The sequence below is a fragment of the Budorcas taxicolor genome, chromosome 2, assembly GCF_023091745.1.
Source record: "Budorcas taxicolor isolate Tak-1 chromosome 2, Takin1.1, whole genome shotgun sequence".
NCBI classification, from domain to species: Eukaryota; Metazoa; Chordata; class Mammalia; order Artiodactyla; family Bovidae; genus Budorcas; species Budorcas taxicolor.
In genome coordinates, this window is record NC_068911.1 from 10247216 (window position 1) to 10266313 (window position 19098).

Here is a 19098-nt window from a genome sequence, read left to right on the forward strand (position 1 = left end):
ACTATTCTTCAATCAAAAAAAAAAAAATTCTTCAAAAACAAAAGCAAGGAGAATGATGTTGGCATGATAGCAGACTAGGAAGCAACAGGCCTTCTTTCTTCCACGGATACACCAAATTAACAATAGATACACCAAATTAACAATAGACGGAGCAGAACACCGCTGTGAGAACTGCCGACCACCTGAGAAGCTACGGCACCCCAGCCACTGGAAAACCAAGAAGAGACTTCAGCACAGGCGTAGGAAGGTTCTCGGCATTTGGTGGGCCTGTGTGTGCCTCCCCTTCTACGTGGCATAGTGCAGAGCAGCTGGGAAGGAATCCCTCAGTCTGAGCCTCCTCCCTTGGGGGTGCAAACACAAGAGTGGACTGTGTGTTCAACCTTCTGGCTCGTCTGGGAGTTGCTGGAGGAACTGATTTCTATCTTGCCTGACTCAGAGCACACGACTTAATTCAGAGCTGCCGTTCTGCGGGGAGACACCAGGGGGCGAAAGAGAGTCAAAAAGATTTGAAGAGGTTCTAGAACAGACTGGTTCCAAATAGGAAAAGGAGTAGGTCAAGGCTGTATATTGTCACCCCGTTTATGACTGGAAAAGGTCAGTTTTCATTCCAATCCCAAAGAAAGGCAATGCCAAAGAATGCTCAAACTGCCACACAACTGCACTCATCTCACACGCTAGTAAAGTAATGCTTAAAATTCTCCAAGCCAGGCTTCAGCAATACGTGAACCGTGAACTTCCTGATGTTCAAGCTGGTTTTAGAAAAGGCAGAGGAACCAGAGATCAAATTGCCAACATCCGCTGGATCATCGAAAAAGCAAGAGAGTTCCAGAAAAACATCTATTTCTGCTTTCTTGACTATGCCAAAGCCTTTGACTGTGTGGATCACAATAAACTATGGAAAATTCTGAAAGAGATGGGAATACCAGACCACCTAACCTGCCTCTTGAGAAATCTGTATGCAGGCCAGGAAGTAACAGTTAGAAGTGGACATGGAACAACAGACTGGTTCCAAATAGGAAAAGGAGTACGTCAAGGCTGTATATTGTCACCCTGCTTATTTAACTTCTCTGCAGAGTACATCATGAGAAACGCTGGGCTGGAAGAAACACAAGCTGGAATCAAGATTGCCGGGAGAAATATCAACAACCTCAGATATGCAGATGACACCACCCTTATGGCAGAAAGTGAGGAGGAACTAAAAAGCCTCTTGATGAAAGTAAAAGAGGAGAGTGAAAAAGTTGGCTTAAAGCTCAGCATTCAGAAAACGAAGATCATGGCATCCAGTCCCATCACTCCATGGGAAGTAGATGGGGAAACAGTGGAAACAGTGTCAGACTTTATTTTTTTGGGCTCCAAAATCACTGCAGATGGTGACTGCAGCCATGAAATTAAAAGACGCTTACTCCTTGGAAGAAAAGTTATGACCAACCTAGAGAGCATATTCAAAAGCAGAGACATTACTTTGCCGACTAAGGTCCGTCTAGTCAAGGCTATGGTTTTTCCTGTGGTCATGTATGGATGTGAGAGTTGGACTGTGAAGAAGGCTGAGCGCCGAAGAATTGATGCTTTTGAACTGTGGTGTTGGAGAAGACTCGAGAGTCCCTTGGACTGCAAGGAGATCCAACCAGTGCATTCTGAAGGAGATCAACCCTGGGATTTCTTTGGAAGGAATGATGCTAAAGCTGAAACTCCAGTACTTTGGCCACCTCATGCGAAGAGTTGACTCATTGGAAAAGACTCTGATGCTGGGAGGGATTGGGGGCAGGAGGAGAAGGGGACAACCGAGGATGAGATGGCTGGATGGCATCACGGACTCGATGGACGTGAGTCTGAGTGAACTCCGGGAGTTGGTGATGGACAGGGAGGCCTGGCGTGCTGCGATTCATGGGGTCACAAAGAGTCAGACATGACTGAGCGACTGAACTGAACTGAACTGAGAACAGATAGCAGGTGGGAGGGTGGTCTTCCCTGCCTGGAGCCAGTAAGCAAAAACGGGAGAGGTCTTGGACTCAATGTTTTGCTAGGTCAAAGGGATGTGTCCAAACCACTTTTAGAATAATGCTGATGACATCTTAGAAGAAAACAGCACACAAGTCTTGCCTGCAAATATCCTAAGATTTATAAATAGAAAGGATAACATCCTTAATGTGCGTGCATGCAAAGTGGCTTCAGTCTTGTCCGACTCTCTGAGACTCTATAGACTGTAGCCCGCCAGGCTCCTCTGTCCATGGGATTCTCCAGGCAAGAGGACTGGAGTGGGTGGCCATTCCCTATTCCAGAGGATCTTCCCACCCAAGGACAGAACCCAGGTCTCCTGCATTGCAGGCAGATTCTTTTCCACTGAGCCACCATGATGACATCTTGGAAGAAAACAATATATAAGTCTTGCCTGTAAATATTCTAAGATTTATCAATACAAAGGATAAAATCATTAACACCTACAGTATTTTGCAAAATCCTTCTGTAAATCCGTCCTGGCATTGACAAAAGCACGGCCTTTCTCTGTTCCAATAACAAACACGTCCGCTTCATACATTGCGATGCAGGCCACTTCCGCCTTGGACTTGGCCAGTTCTTTACACTGAAATGAAACACAGAATTAAATGTAGTCTACACGGATGGATCCATATTTTGTGGGGCCTGGGAGGTCTGCTTTCAGAAAAAAATACAAAATTACACACACACACACACACAAAAGAAAAATCCCTAGCTAATTTTCCCCTGGTCCAGGATCCAATCCAGGCTTGCACTTTCTGTTTGCTGTCCCGTCTATCCAGTCTCCTTCCATGTGGGACAGACAGATCTCTTCTTTCTTTGTCTTGCAGGAGACTGACATTTATGGAAGTGCAGTGCAGCTATTTTCCAGGCGTCCTGAAATTTGGGTTTGTCCGACGCTCCCTCCTTAGAGGCATGAGTGTCACGGAGGCAGTACTGCTGCTTCTGAGCACCTCCCACCAGGTAGCTCCAGAGGCCCCTCTGGCCCACCTCTGCCCGTGTTCCTGTTGGTCACTTGATTAAGGAGGTGGCTGTCAAGTTTGTCCACTTTTATAAAGTTACTGATTGTTCTTTTTTTAATCCATAAGCATCTTGTAATCAGATGCTTTGAGATTATGTAAGTTAGTTAGTCGTGTTCTACTCTTTGCGACCCCACGGACAGGAGCCCACCAGGCTCCTCTGTCCATGGAAATCTCCAAGCAAGAATACTGGAGTGGGCAGCCATTCCCTTCTCCAGGGGGTCTTCCCCAACCCAGCAATCAGACCCAGGTCTCCTGCATGGTAGGCAGATTCTTTACCATCTGAGCCACCAGAGAAGCCCCTGAGGTTATGTAAATTTCCCCTCAAATTTTTACCCACTGGGTAAAGTTTATACTTTGGATGTAAATAGAGGCATATAAACAGATTATTAATTGACCTTTGAATTTAAACAAAAAATATTTTCAAACAAGGTAACAGAAATGCTTGCATTAAATTTTCAGATCTGGAGAGCTTAGCTTTATACGATTCCATCCATACTGCAGGAAAACAGTTCTTAATTATCTGACAAGCCCATCATTCTTTCTTAAAAAGGGTATGTGTACACAAATAGGATTTAATACTGTAGCTGAATGTCAAAAGTGTTGGTGAAGCGTTTCGTAATTCAGCAGTGATCCAACCAGATGACGTTTTATAGAATTGCAAACCATCTCACCATGGACTCAAGAGCAGACACGAGGAACGTCACTACCATCCTGCTCTCCGAGGACTCCTCATTTGCAATGGGCAGGGTGGACACTGTGACTTGCGCCATAATCCCTAGGAGAGAGACGTATTAAGAAAGTGAGTGGTAGAAACTGTGTCCTGCTCAACTGGTTGAGAACTGGGAGGGTCCTCACAGGTGACCCAGTTCAAACCTTCCTTTAAAGCTGACACTTAAAAACAGTATATGGGGACTTCTCTGGTGATCTAGTGGTTAAGAATTCGCCTTCCAATGCAGGGAACTCTGGTTCGATCCCTGGTCAGGGAACTAAGGCCCCACAAGCCAAGGGGCATGCTGCAAGTAGAGAAGCTTGCTTGCCACAATGAAGACCCAGAGCACCTCCCACCCCCCAAAAAAGGACAGTATATGATCCAGTTGTCATGTATGGATGTGAGAGTTGGACCACAAAGAAAGCTAAGCGCCAAAGAATTGATGCTTTTAACTGTGGTGTTGGAGAAGACTCTTGAGAGTCCCCTGAACTCCAAAGAGATCAAATCAATCCTAAAGGAAATCAACCCTGAATATTCATTGGAAGGACTGATGTTGAAGCTGAAGTTCCAATACTTTGGCCACCTGATGCAAAGAACTGATTCACTAGAAAAGACACTGATGCTGGGAAAGATTGAACGCAGGAGGATAAGGGGATGACAGAGGATGAGAGGGTTGGATGGCATCACTGACTCGATGGACATGAGTTTGAGCAGGCTCTGGGAGTTGGTGATGGACAGGCCAGCCTGGCGTGCTGCAGTCCATCAGGTCAAAAAGAGTCGGACACGCCTGAGCGACTGAACAACAATACGATTTGCCTAAGATCGTGTCTTTCCCACTAACCCTAGACATGTGTTTCATTAAATGAAGTCGGGTATTACACTAGAGAGGCAGCTTAACTATTTCCCAAGTGAGGAGGAGAGAAGGTGATGTCTCTTACTGATCCAGCATTGTTTTGTCTGATCCCAGCATTGTGATGACTGACACCACATTCCAGCCCACATACACAGAAAAAGGAGAGCAGTGGGTTTGTGTACTAGAGGCTGGAAGAGAGAAAAAACCCCTCCCTTCCTCTCCTGTTAGGACTTCTGCAATGAAGGCTCATGCTAATTTTTGCTAAATTCTATATCAAGTGAGCATTAGAAAGCGTCTTTGAAAAATTTTCTGCAGCACCAGAAAAAGTTCTTTGAAATACAGCATGCAGTGTATTAATATCTGTCATGTCCTGTCCCTGCAACAGCTGACTTAATTATACTTGTAAGCAAAAGATAAGCAGATCAACATAACTATGCGGGAGGAAGCCCAGAGATCCATGGGCATGAAGTATGGTGGTCCTACAAGACTATTCAGAAATATTTGCAAATGTTTCTTCCTGAATTGGTTTCTTGACTACTTGAAGGGGTATGGCCACATGCCCTGTGTTGGCCGAGGATGTCAGGGAAGTGACATCACTTCCACGCTGGGGATTCCACCATACTCCCTCTTCCTTTGCAGTTTGATCTGTCAGGTCCCATGTGATCAGGTTCCAGGGAAAAACGCAGATCAAACCCACAGCCAACTCACAAGAGACCTCCAGGGCAAGCAAGGAATCAATCCTCGCTCCTTGAATGCACCCAAATCTGGTGGTGTTTTTGACCATTGCTTACCCTGGCCAATCTGGATGGATAAACCATGCTGAAAAGGAACTCTAAAAATGTAACTACGCATCTAGCTAGACTTTCTGAAGCCACTGGAGGATCCTTGAGGATCTCTTATGTTAAAGTCAAAGCCTCCCTGAGAAAGAAAGACTAGCACACACAGAGCCTTAGGATGCAAATTGTTAGAATTAAAGTTTCTTTTGTTTTTTTTACAACTCTGCCTATTATGAAATAGACCATAACAATGTGACATCATACTGAGCAAGCGAGCTAAATCACTTCAGTTGTGTCCGACTCTTTGTGACCCTGTGGACAGCAGCCTGCCAGGCTCCTTGGTCCATGGGAATTCTCCAGGCAAGAATACTGGAGCGGGTTGCCGTGCCCTCTTCCAGGGGATCTTCCTGACCCAGGGATCGAACCCACAACTCTTACGTCTCCTGCATTTGCAGGCTGGTTTTTAACCACTAGTGCCACCTGAGAAGCCCAAGAACATGAATTAACAGGCATGACCTGGGCATGAACAGGTGAGGAAATACACTTCAATTCGAAGCTTTTATTGATTTAAAAATTGATTTATGTACTAGGCATGCCACTTAGGCATGCTGGATCTTAGATCTTAGTTCCCTGATTAGGGATGGAACCTGTGCTCTCTGCAGTGGAAGTTTGGAGTCCTAACTACTGGACCATCAGGGAAGTCCCAATTTGAATCTTTGAAGCAATTATCTTAAAATCAAGCCTTTGACTCTCTTCTTGTTATTACACCCCATTTGAGAACAAACAGAAGTTGGTGACTATTGCTGGTCATCACAAGGCCTCTGTTTCAGCAACAGAGCTGGAGTCGTAAAAAGCAGAAAACAGGATAACCTGGAAGAGATGGACGGATTCTTAGAAAAGTTCAATCTTCCAAGACTGAACCAGGAAGAAACAGAAATTAGAAACAACTCCAGTTACAAGCACTGAAATTGAAGCTGTGATCAAAAATCTCCCAAGAAACAAAAGTGCAGGACCAGATGGCTTCACAGGAGAATTCCATCAAACATTTAGAGAAGAGCTAATGCCTGTCCTTCAAAAACTCTTTCAAAAAATTGCAGAGGAAGGAACACTTCCAAACTCATTCTATGAGGCCACCATCACCCTGATACCAAAACCAGACAAAGACAACACAAAAAGAGAAAACTACAGGCCAATATCACTGATGAACATAGATGCAAAAATCCTCAACAAAATGTTAGCAAATATAATTCAGCAACACATCAAAAAGCTCATACACCATGATCAAGTTGGGGTTTATTCTAGGGATGCAAGGATTCTTCAATATATGCAAATCAATCAATGTGATACACCATATTAACAAATTGAAAGATAAAAACCATATGATATCTCAATAGATGCATAAAAAGCCTTTGACAAAAATCAGCACCCATTTATGATTAAAACTCTTCAAAAAATGGGCATAGAAGGAACCTACCTCAACATAGTAAAGGCCATATATGATAAGCCTACAGCAAACATTATTCTCAATGGTGAAAAACTGAAAGTATTCCCCCTAAGATCAGGAACAAGACGAGAGTGTTCACTTTCACCACTATTATTCAACAGAGTTCTGGAAGTCCAAGCTACAGCAATCAAAGGAGAAAAAGAAATAAAAGGAATCCAGATCAGAAAAGAAGTAAAGCTCTCACTGTTTGCAGATGACATGATACTGTACATAGAAGACCCTAAAGACAGAAAATTACTAGAGCTATTCGTTGAATTTAGCAAAGCTGCAGGATACGAAATCAATATACAAAAATCACTTGCATTTCTATATACTAACAATGAAAAGTCAGAAAGAGAAATTAAGGAATCAATCCCATTCACCATTGCAACAAAAAGAATTAAATATCTAGGAGTAAACTCACCTGAGGAGACAAAAGAACTGTACACAGAAAATTATAAGACACTAATGAAAGAAATCAAAGATGACATAAACAGATGGAGAGATAGTCCATGTTCCTGAGTAGGAAGAATCAACATTGTGAAAATGACTATACTACCGAGCACAATCTACAGATTCAATGTGATCCCTATCAAATTACCAATGACATTTTCCACAGACCTAGAACAGAAACTTTCACAATTCAAATGCAAACACAAAAGACCCCGAATAGCCAAAGCAGTCCTGAGAAAGAAGAATGGAGCTGGAGGAATCAACCTTCCTGCCTTCAGATTATACTACAAAGCTACAGTCATCAAGACGGTATGGCACTGGCACAAAAACAGAAACACAGACCAATGGAACAGGACAGAAAGCCCAGAAATAAGCCCATGCACCTACGGGTACCTTATTTTCAACAAAGGAGGCAAGAATATACAATGGGGCAAAGACAGCCTCTTCAATAAATTGGTGCTGGGAAAACTGGACAGCTACATGTAAAAGAATGAAATTAGAACACTTCCTAACACCATACACAAAGATAAACTCAACATGGATTAAAGACCTAAATGTAAGACCAGAAACCATTAAACTCTTAGAGGAAAACACAGGCAGAACACTCGATGGCCTAAGTTAAAGCAAGATCCTCTATGACCCACCTCCTAGAGTAACAGAAATAAAAACACAAGTAAACAAGCGGGACCTGAGTAAACTTAAAAACGTTTAAACAGCAAAGCAAACTATAAGCAAGGTAAAAAGACAATCCTCAAAATGGGAGAAAATAATAGCAAATGAAACAACTGACAAAGAATTAATTTCCAAAATATACAAGCAGTTCATACAACAATACCAGAAAAACAAACAACCCAGTGAAAAAGTGGGAAAAAGACCTAAACAGACATTTCTCCAAAGACATACAGATGGCTAACAGACACATGAAAAGATACTCAACACTGCTCATTATTAGAGAAATGCAAATCAAAACTACAATGAGATATCACCTCACACCAGTCAGGATGGGTGCTATCAAAAAGTCTACAAACAATAAATGCTGGAGAGGGTGTGGAGAAAAGGGAACACTCTTGCACTGTTGGTGGGAATGTAAACTGATAGCGCCACTATGAAAGACGGTATGGAGATTCCTTGAGAAACTAGGAATAAAACCACCATATGACCCAGCAATCCCACTCCCAGGCATATACCCCGAGGAAACCAAAATTGAAAAAGACACATGTATCCCATTGTTCATTGCAGCACTATTTACAACAGCTAGAACATGGAAGCAACCTAGATGTCCATCGACAGATGAATGGATAAAGAAGTTGTGGTACAGATACACGATGGAATATTACTCAGTATAAAAAGGAATGCCTTTGAGTCAGTTCTAATGAGGTGGATGAACTTAGAACCTATTATACAGAGTGAAGTAAGTCAGAAAGAGAAAGATAAATACCATATTCTAACGCACATATACAGAATCTAGAAAAATGGTACTAAAGAATTTACTTACAGGGCAGCAGTGGAGAAACAGACATAGAGAATAGACTTACGGACTTGGGGAGAGGGGAGGAGAGGGTGAGATGGATGGAGAGAGCAACATGGAAACTTACATTATCATATGTAAAATAGACAGCCAACAGGAATTTGCTATATGGTTCAGGAAACTCAAACAGGGGCTCTGTATCAACCTAGAGGGGTGGGATGGGGAGGGAGGTTCAAAAGGGAGGGGATATATGTATACCTATGGCTGATTCATGTTGAGGTTTGACAGAAAACAACAAAGTTCTGTAAAGCAATTATCCTTCAATTTAAAAAAAAAAAATTGAAAAAGAAAAAGCAGCAAGCAGCACCCAGCAGGCACTCATGTTAAGTCTTAGAAACTCTCTCCTCTGGCGGCTAGATTCCATGATTATCACTTAGCACATCAGACCAAGGAAATGCGTATCACAAAGTATGAAACCGCAAAGGCATGTTGTTTCCCACTTACCAGAATGTTCACTTAGATTATGCTCCATCCTTTTTACTTTGGGAGCTCAGAATACTTTCATTCAAAATTCTTATTTTGCCTACTATCCCAGACAGAGAAAAAGGAGCAGACGCATTCTCAGATCAGAAACATGTTGATTTGTCCATGCAAAGCTAGAACCAGGGCAACTTTCTGCCAACCGCTGTTTCTACCTCTCACCTTCAATTGCCCTAGGTCTGCTAAGATGTCAGGGCTTCCTAGGTGGTGCTGGTGGTAAGAACCTGCCTGCCAATGCAGGAGATGCAAGAGACAGGAGTTTGACTACTGGGTTGGGAAGATCCCCTGGAGAGGGGCATGGCAACCCACTCCAGTATTCTATGCCTGGAGAATCCCCATGGACAGAGGAGCCTGGCAGGCTACAGTCCATGGGGCCCCAAAGAGTTGGACACGACTGAAGTGAGTTGGCATGCATGTATGCATTCCTACGATGTCGCTCACATTCAATGTGTGTTAACAAATGGGGAAGAACAGGGTGGGACGAATTGAGAGTAGCAATGAGATATATACATTATCATGTGTAAAACAGATAGCTAGTAGGAAGTTGCTATGTAACTCAGGAGCTCAGCCTGGTGCTCTGCGGTGACCTAGAGGGGTGGGAGGGAGACTTAGGAGGGAGGGGATGTCTGTCTACACATGGTTGATTCATGCACAACAGGAACTGACACTCTGTAAAGCAATTATCCTTCAATTTAAAAAATTTTACAAAACATAATGGGAGGGACGCCATCCTAACAGCCTGTGGGAAGCCACAGGAGGCGAGCGCTCCCGCTCCATTCTCAGAACTTCCCGGGGCCATCTCAGTACTCTGACGGGAAGAGCCCTGGAGGCGGCGGAGTCCAGCTGGGCTCCACGGGGAAGGCCGATTCTGCCTGGGGCTTTCTGCTCTCTAGAAGTGGCTGCATCTGGATCACTTCCCTGAGCGCCCTTAGACAACACGGCGCGTGGGACATTCCCTGCACCCCTACCCCGTGACTGCGTCCGCTCCTCCGGCCTTTGCCAGGAAGAAACTGTCATCGCCGCGCCGCATTAGCGGTGACCACACACCAGGCGGGGTGGTGACATGAGCTTCCAGAGCACGAGGCCTGACGGGCAGGCCCTCCCAGAGCCAGGAGCAGGAAAGCCAGGCTGGGGGCGCCCCAGACCACCAACCAGCTCCGAGACCCCGGTGGGCTGCCCGCGGCCGCCTCCTCTCTGATCAGAGACACCCCATCACCTTCCAGGAAGGGTCTTTTCACCGCTGACCTTTTATGAGCCCCCTCGCCTTAAAATCAAGGGAACCACACATTTATAGGAGTCTATGCATATGTAATGTTCAGAACAGGGAAATCTACAGAGACAGAAGTAGACTGCCGGTTGCTTAAGGCTGGGAGGTGGGTAGATAAATGGTACAGGGTTTCTTTTCAGGGGTGATGAAACTATTCTAAAATTGTCTGTGGTTACGATTGCTCAACTATATGCATATATTAAAAGCCACTGAATTGTATACTTTAAATGGGTGAATTTTATTTCAAAAAAAGAAAGGGGGGGTGTTTCAGGGGTTATGACTTGGCGTTTTCACTGCCAGGTCAGGGGGTTCAGTCCCTGGTCAGGAAACTAAGCTCCCACAGGCCCAGCTGTGGGCCCAACAACAACAAAAAGCTATTAAGAAATCAGATGACAGGATTTTCCTGGTGGTCCAGTGGTTAAGACTCCACCCTTCCACTTCAAGGAAGGGGCTCGGGTGGATCCCTTTTGGGGCAATAAGGTCCTACATACTGTGCAGTGTGGCCAAAACACTAAAAATTAGAAAGAAAACCCAAGGAAATCGAAGAGAGGTTGGATGGCGAGAAAGGAAATTAACACTCATCAAGCGTACACCACACGCCAGTGCTTTTTTGATCAACCGATTCGCTACTCGCACACTGTCTAAGGTCCCATGCTAACACACAGGATGATTCGTGGAGCAACAGGGGCTGGGAACGCAGCGGAGGAGTGGATGGCAAACCAAGGAGCTCAGGGAGCTTAGATAAAGGATCTCCAAAGGCAGAAGCCCCATGATTAGAGAGGCCGTGTGTCCTGGGCTAGGACAGAACTCTTGCACCTGTCTTGTAGGTAAGTTATTAACAGTCCTCCCTTCTTTCCATGGTGGCTCAGACAGTGAACCGTCTGCCTGCAGTGCGGCAGACCCAGGTTCGATTCCTGGCTCGGGAAGATCCCCTGGAGCAGGAAATGGCAACCCACTCCAGTATTCTTGCCTGGAAAATTCCACGGACAGAGCAGCCTGGCTGGCTACAGTCCATGGGGTCACAAAGAGTTGAACACGACTGAGCCACTTCACTTCACTTCTCTCTCTCAAGTGCCTGGAAGATGCATTGTAACATGTTTACATGTGGGTGGTTTGTGAAACCAAAAAAAACAATCACTTGAACATGAAGTCATGTATCCTTAAAAAACATTTCTGTTGTTGTTTTGGCCAAGGCGTGGCTTGTAGGATCTTAGTTCACTGAGTGTGTGTCTGTGTGCCCTGTCGCTCAGTTGTATCTGACTCCTTTTGTCCCCATGGACTGTAGCCCGCCAGGCTCCTCTGTCCATGGAATTCTCCAGGCAATAATACTGGAGTGGGTTGCCATGCCCTCCTCCAGGGGATCTTCCCGACCCAGGGATCGAACCCGGGTCCTCCATAGTAAAAGTGCCAAGTCCTAACCACTGGACGGCCAGGGAATTCCCCTTAAAAATATTTTTAAAAATTAAAGTACACTTTGCAAAAAGTTCAACCTTGTCTAAGGTATGGTTCTGTACATTTTTAGCAAACATAAAGTTATGTAGCCATCACTGAAATCATGGTATGAACTGCTCCATCACACCCCAGATTCCTCCATGCCTCTTTGTCAACACCCCCACCCCAACCTCTGGCCAGAACTGATCTGTCTTCTGTCCCCATAGTCTTGCTTATTCCTAAATATCACATAAATGGAATCCTACACTGTGCTGAGGCTGTATCAGTAATTTGTTCTTTGTGTTACTGAATATTCCACTGTAGAGATGAAATACAGTTAAATTAACCTTTTTGCTATTTACAGAACTTTTGGGCTGTCTGAAGTTTTTTGATGACTATGAATAAACCATAAATTAAAAGATGCTTGCTCCTTGGAAGAAAAGTTATGACCATCCTAGAGAGCATATTAAAAAGCAGAGACATTACTTTGCCAACAAAGGTCCATCTAGTCAAACCTATGGTTTTTCCAGTAGTCATGTATGGATGTGAGAGTTGGACTATAAAGAAAGCTGAGCACCAAAGAATTGATGCTTTTGAACTGTGGTGTTGGAGAGTCCCTTGAGACAGCAAGGAGATCCAACCAGTCCATCCTAAAGGAAATCAGTCCTGAATATTCATTGGAAGGACTGATGCTGAAGCTGAAACTCCAATATTTTGGCCACCTGAGGCAAAGAACTGACTCATTTGAAAAGAGCCTGATGCTGATTGAAGGCAGGAGGAGAAGGGGATGACAGAGGATGAGATGGTTGAATGGTATCACTGACTCAACGGACATGAGTTTGAGTAAACTCTGGGAGTTGGCGATGGTCAGGGAGGCCTGGCGTGCTGCAGTTCATGGGGTCACAAAGAGTCGGACATGACTGAGCAACTGAACTGATGAATAAAACCACTATTGTGTCAACCTAAGGTCTCATTTCTGTTGCGTAAACACCTAAGAGTGGGATTGCTGGGTCATATATCTTGAGGTTTTTTTGGTTTGTTTTTTTAGCTTCAAAAGAAGTGAAACTGTTTTCCGAAGTGGTTGTACCATTTTGTATTCCTACCACTTTTGTTGTTGTTCAGTTGCTAAGTCATGTCTGACTCTTTTTGACCCCATGGACTGCAGCAGGCCAGGCTCCCCTGTCCTGCATTATCTCCTGGAGCTTGCTCAAATTCATGACCATTGAGTCAGTAATGCTACCTCACCATCTCATTCTGCCACCCTCTTCTTCTTTTGCCTTTAATCTTTCCCAGCATCAGGATCTTTTCCAATTCCTACCACTAATATATGAGAATACAGTGAAAGGAAAGTCAATCAGTCGTGACCGACTCTTTGTGACCCCACGGCCTATACAGTCCATGGAATTCTCTAGGCCAGAAGATAGGAGTGGGTAGCCTTTCCCTTCTCCATGGGATCTTCCCAACCCAGGGATCGAACCCAGGTCTCCCACATTGCAGGCAGATTCTTTACCAGCTGAGTCATAAGGGAAGCCCAAGAATCCTGGAGGAGGTAGCCCTTCTCTTCTCCAGGAGATCTTCCTGACCCAGGAATCGAACCAGGGTCTCCTGCATTGCAGGCGAATTCTTTACCAACTGGGCTGCAAGGGAAGCCCTATGAGAATATATCCCTACCACTAACATATGAGAATTCCAGCTGCTCTGCATCCTTGTCAACATGCAGTATTGTCAGCTTTAAAAAATTCTTTTCAGCAACTTTAATAGGTGGGTAGTGATATCACTTTGCAGTTTTGTTGGCAATTTCCCAATGACTAAAAGTGCTAGGCATCTTTCATGTGCTCTTCTGCCATCCATGTAGCTTATTCAGTGAAATGCCTTGTTCAGATTTTTTGTCCATTTTCAAACCAGATTGTCTGCTTATTTTTATTATTGAGTTTATACATTCTTTATATTTTCTGGATACAAATCTTCTATGTGTGATGGGCAAAATATTGGGCTGGCCAGAAAGTTCATTCAGGTTTTTCTATAAGATGGTATGGAAAAACCTAAATGAACTTTTTTGGCCAACCCAATATTTTCTATATTGGGAAATGTAGCAACCCACTGTTTTGCTATAGGGAACAGTATACAGAGATAACTGATAAAACTTCATGATGTTTATCAGTAATCTAAGGATGATGTGGCCACAGATACTTTGTCTCAAATGGTTCAGAAAAAATAAAACTTCTTCGTACTACACTTGTAATTTTTCTGTAAGTTTGATACTGTTTCAAATTTCTAAAAATTATTTTTTAAGCTTACATCAAATATACACACATTTCTGTCTCTTAAAATAGTACAGTCAATGGGTTTTATAATTCCTTTAACAAGTATTTAAACTGTATCATCAAGAATTCAGATTAAATTACTTCATGTGAAAGTCCCAACTTGAAATAATTTTTATTTGTGTAAAATCTATCTATTGGCAAAGACAGAATTTCACTTCTATTTCTTGTCTATATTTTTACACATCACCTGCATTACTTTGTTGAAATATTAAAATCTCTTTCCCATTGTAAGTTATAGAAATCTCACAAGGATTTTTAAATCACCTTTTAAATATATCAAACATTGGTCAACTTTTATCTTGCTGTTGATGTTTAGTTGCTAAGTCTTGTCCGACTCTTTGCAACCCCCTGGACTGTAGCCCACCAGGCTCCTCTCTCTGTCCATGGAATTCTCCAGGCAAGAATACTGGAGTGGATAGCCATTCCTTTCTCCAGTAGACCTTCCTGACTCAGGGATTGAACCTGTGTCTCCTCCGTTGCAGGCAGACTCTTTACCGTCTGAGCCATTATTTTAAACTGTGATGAAGAAGCTGATAGTCTTTTTATTATTAATACTATTTTTTAATGCGGATCACTTTGAAAGTCTTTACTGAATTTGTTACAATACTGTTTCTGTTTTATGGTTCGGTTTTTTGGCTGCCCTCCCCGACCAGGGATCAAACCCGGACCTCCTACATTGGAAGTTGAAGTGTCAACCATTAGACTGCCAGGGAAGTCCGAAGAAACTGATATTCTTGACTATCACCTTTCTCAGTCAATTAATTCAAATACTGCTTAAAAATAAGACTATGTCTAATTTGGCAGAGTTGTGTCTTACAATGGAAGTAGGGACACCAAAAGGTAAATTCAAGTACGGTCAACACTGTGGGAGGAAGCAGTGAACACCTTTCCCAGAGGGAACACTTTTCTTCTATGATTTCTTTAATTGTTTAGGAGAGAGGCTTTTCTAACTCTTAATCTGCACATGCAGCTTTGCCGACACTGCGCACTTTTTCGGGTAAGTGGTTCTGAAATATGTCAGCCACCCTTGGCAGGCTCTGCGCTGCCTATCACCCGTCCACCCCCTCTTTGGTGGTGGTTTCCCTTCTGGCTTAGAATTTTGCCATTGACAGATATGTCCTTAGAGTTCATGTCTTCCAGCCACAACTTTAATACTTTTCAGCCTCTCTCAAGCCTTCTCTTGGCTGGTCACTTAGCAACCTCTGGAGCCCTCAGGGCCACAGTTTGCTAACTCTCCTGTCCACGGCATGAATTCTGGACCTTGCTGTGATCTCTTGCTAAGTCCCTCAGAGCCAGTTTTCCCTGCAGTGTTGACCTGGGTCATTGTTTCCACCATTAATTATCCAATGATGTAGTGAGGGGCCATAATGTACGAAAACTACACATTTTAAAATAATATAATCAGACTTGATGTTGTGAGATGCTCACACTGACAGCTACCAGAGATGAGCCCACTTAAAGGACTGGCATATTCCAGGCTCTTATTTTATGCTCCCATTCAATCTGTAATTACACCACAATAATCTCTGAGAGGACTGTGATGCCAAAACTTTAACAGAGAATAAAATAATAGGCAGAATGAAACTAGTTGGAACTCAAAAAAGATCTTATCAGTGGGCATCAATGGTAGTAATTTTAAAAAATGAATGTTTTATAATTTAATTTTAAAAGTGAATGTTTTATAATTATCACCTATCTTGCACCCTTTACTTAACAACAAATGGAGGCAGGAACTTTGTCTTTAATACTTTACGCTTTAGAACACATCATGCGTTAACAGCACATCAAAACTAACGAACCATGATTATAAGCTAATTTGGTGGTTTCTCACCTTGAGAACACTGAGGAAAAAAAAGAAATCACTGCATTCTAATAAAGCTAAAAGTCCTAGACAATGAGAGCTAGTACCACAGAGTTCAAACCCCCACAGCCAATATAGTGATTGAATTCAAAGCACTGGGTATGTTCATTTAGATCACAGATTTTACACTGTGCTTAATTTTTTGCTTTTTTAAAACTGGAGATGTAAACTGAAACAACTCTCAAATCTCTTAGCTCTCCCAGAAATCTTTGAGGATTTTCCTTTTCAGTGTTATATTTTACCAATGAAAAGCAAACATCAAAACCAGACTGCCTCCTATTTTGGTAAATAAAGTTTTACTGGAACACAGTCACACTCATTGGTTTACATCTTGTCCACTGGCTGTTTTTCCGCAAAGGCAGGATTGCAGGTGACAGAGACCGCATGCCCTCAGAGCTGGAAATATTTATTATCTGACCCCTTACAAAAAAAAGTTTGCCCATCCCTGTTCTAGATTTCATTTCCACCACTTATCATTTTCATCATTTGGAACAGCATCCACTCCACGTATCAAAACTCTGAAATATTGAGACAGATGTCTGCTTTGCTTTTTAAGCTGTTTCCAGATTTTTCTTTTCAAAGGTTAATTTTTTTCAGGTCCCTGAGGCCTTGACTGTATTTAGCAAGTTCCTAAAGTGCCACCTTCTCCCAGGTCTACAGTAAATGGAAACTGCAAACCTAAGTGGACCTATTCATCATTCAACAGAAACATACTGAAGTGGTCAAGCAGTCCAAACTCCCAGTTATAAAATCAGTACGTTCTGAGGATGTAACAGACAGCTTGGTGACAATAGTTAATAATGTGTGCATGTGTGCCCAGTCGTGTCTGACTCTTTGAGACCCCATGGACTGTAGCCCGCCAAGTTCCTCTGTCCTTGCGATCTCCCAGGCAGGAATATAGGAGTGGGTTGCCATTTCCTTCCACAGGGGATCTGCTTGACCCAAGCATCGAACTCATATCTCCTGCATCTCCGGCATCAGCAGGTGAATTCTTTACCACTGAGCCACCTGGGAAGCCCATAGCTAATAATACTGTACTGTATATTTGAAAGTTGCTGAGAGAACTGATCTTACCACGAGAAAAAAAAATTGTAACTGTGATGTGATGGATGTTCACCAGTCATTTCACAATACATACATATGTCAAATCACTATGTTGTACTCCTAAAACTAACAGAATGTTATATGTCAATTATATCTCAATCTGAGAAAAAATATTCTAAAAAAAAGAATAATAACAAATTTCAAGACAACAAGGACTCTTCTGGAAGGATCAAGGAGTATGGAAAAGAACTAGAAATATAACATATTTTCAATGACAAAAAATGAAAAAAAAAAGCCTAGTTAAAATTAAATGCTTAACAAATAGTCAAGTACTTCAGCTTAGCCGAACGAATGCTTAAAACTTTTAAAAATGTAATGCGCACCAGCTGTATGAAAACATATACTGCTGACAGGAAGGACAAGGGGGAAACACAAGTGAATAAAATCCACACCCTGTGCTCTGGAGTGAGACACAGCAGCAAAGACACAGCAGAATAGCAGGTGATAAAGGCAAAATGGGAGACAGATGGCCCTGAAATGGTCTAAGCTGCTGAGTCAAGAACGTCCAAGATGAGAATGAAGGCATGTGAGCAAGTTCTAAAACCTGAGAAAAAGTGAAGAGACCATCCAGGCTGCAGGTGTGGGCACAGACCCAGAGCGCTGGGCAGCAAACACTGGGGCTAAATAACAGGAAGGCAGGAAGAATAGGGACCCACTCCAAATGGACTGACGCCTGCAGCTGCCTGGTGCCAAGCCGTGTGTCCTCTGAAGGCAAGGTGGCTGGTCACGCACACCAAACCTTCCTCTCCAAATGTAAGAAAGGAGAAGAGCCTGCTCAGTTCTTCACATGCAGCTGTGAGCAATACCCAGTTTCCCAATTCCCAATCTTGTATCTTCATATCGGCTTACTTCAAATTACCAGCAGGAAATGAAACAGTGACATTTTTGGCCCAGCAATTCCACTCCTTGGCAGGTACTCAAGAGTTGAAAACAAATGTACACACACACACACAAACGTGAACATGGCTGTTCACCGCAATATTCATAATAGCCAAACAGTGGAAAAAATTTTTAAAAATTCATCATTTGACAGAAAATGAAAATGTGGTATACCCCCCATACAATGGATTATTAGTTAGCCATAAGAAGGAATGAATGAATGAAGCCAGATCCCAAAGATCCTTTGATGATTCTGTGCTTAGGAACGATGTGGAACAAGAACTATTTGGAATGTCAGAGACATAGGGACAGAATGAATATTGGTAGTGTCCACGGCTGGGGTGGGAAAGGGCAACGACTGTCTTAATGGATTCAGCATTTCTTTTGGGGTGATGAAAATGTAAGGTCTGTCTAATCCAGGCTATGGTTTTTCCAGTAGTCATGTATGGATGTGAGTTGGATTGTGAAGAAAGCTGAGTGCTGAAGAATTGATGCGTTTGAACTGTGGTGTTGGAGAAGACTCTTGAGAGTCCCTTGGACTGCAAGGAGATCCAACCAGTCCTTCTAAAGGAGATCAATCCTGGGTGTTCATTGGAAGGACTGATGCTGAAGCTGAAACTCCAATACTTTGGCCACCTCATGCGAAGAGCTGACTCATTGGAAAAGACCCTGATGCTGGGAGGGATTGGGGGCAGGAGGAGAAGGGGACGACAGAGGATGAGATGGCTGGATGGCATCACCGACTCGATGGACATGAGTTTGGGTAAACTCTGGGAGTTGGTGATGGACAGGGAGGCCTGGCGTGCTGTGATTCATGGGGTCGCAAAGAGTCGGACACGGCTGAGCGACTGAACTGAACTGAAATGTTCTGTAATTAGTGGTGATGGCTGCATAACTGTGAATAAACAATAATCACTGAACTATACGGGGCTT

The 19098-nt window shown here is 43.2% G+C and overlaps 1 protein-coding gene across 2 annotated transcripts in view; it reads right to left on the reverse strand.

Annotated features, from left to right (window-relative positions):
* LOC128062301 (general transcription factor II-I repeat domain-containing protein 2) overlaps nucleotides 1–19098 on the reverse strand; it is a 47768-nt gene that overhangs the window by 27583 nt on the left and 1087 nt on the right. For both annotated transcript variants that reach the window (XM_052654747.1, XM_052654738.1), the window contains exons 2-3: nucleotides 3689–3792; nucleotides 2443–2581 (exon numbers count right to left, since the gene is read on the reverse strand). In XM_052654747.1, coding sequence (XP_052510707.1) covers nucleotides 2443–2581; nucleotides 3689–3787 — 238 coding nt within the window. In that variant the 5' untranslated portion in view covers nucleotides 3788–3792. The remainder of the gene's footprint in view (nucleotides 1–2442; nucleotides 2582–3688; nucleotides 3793–19098) is intronic.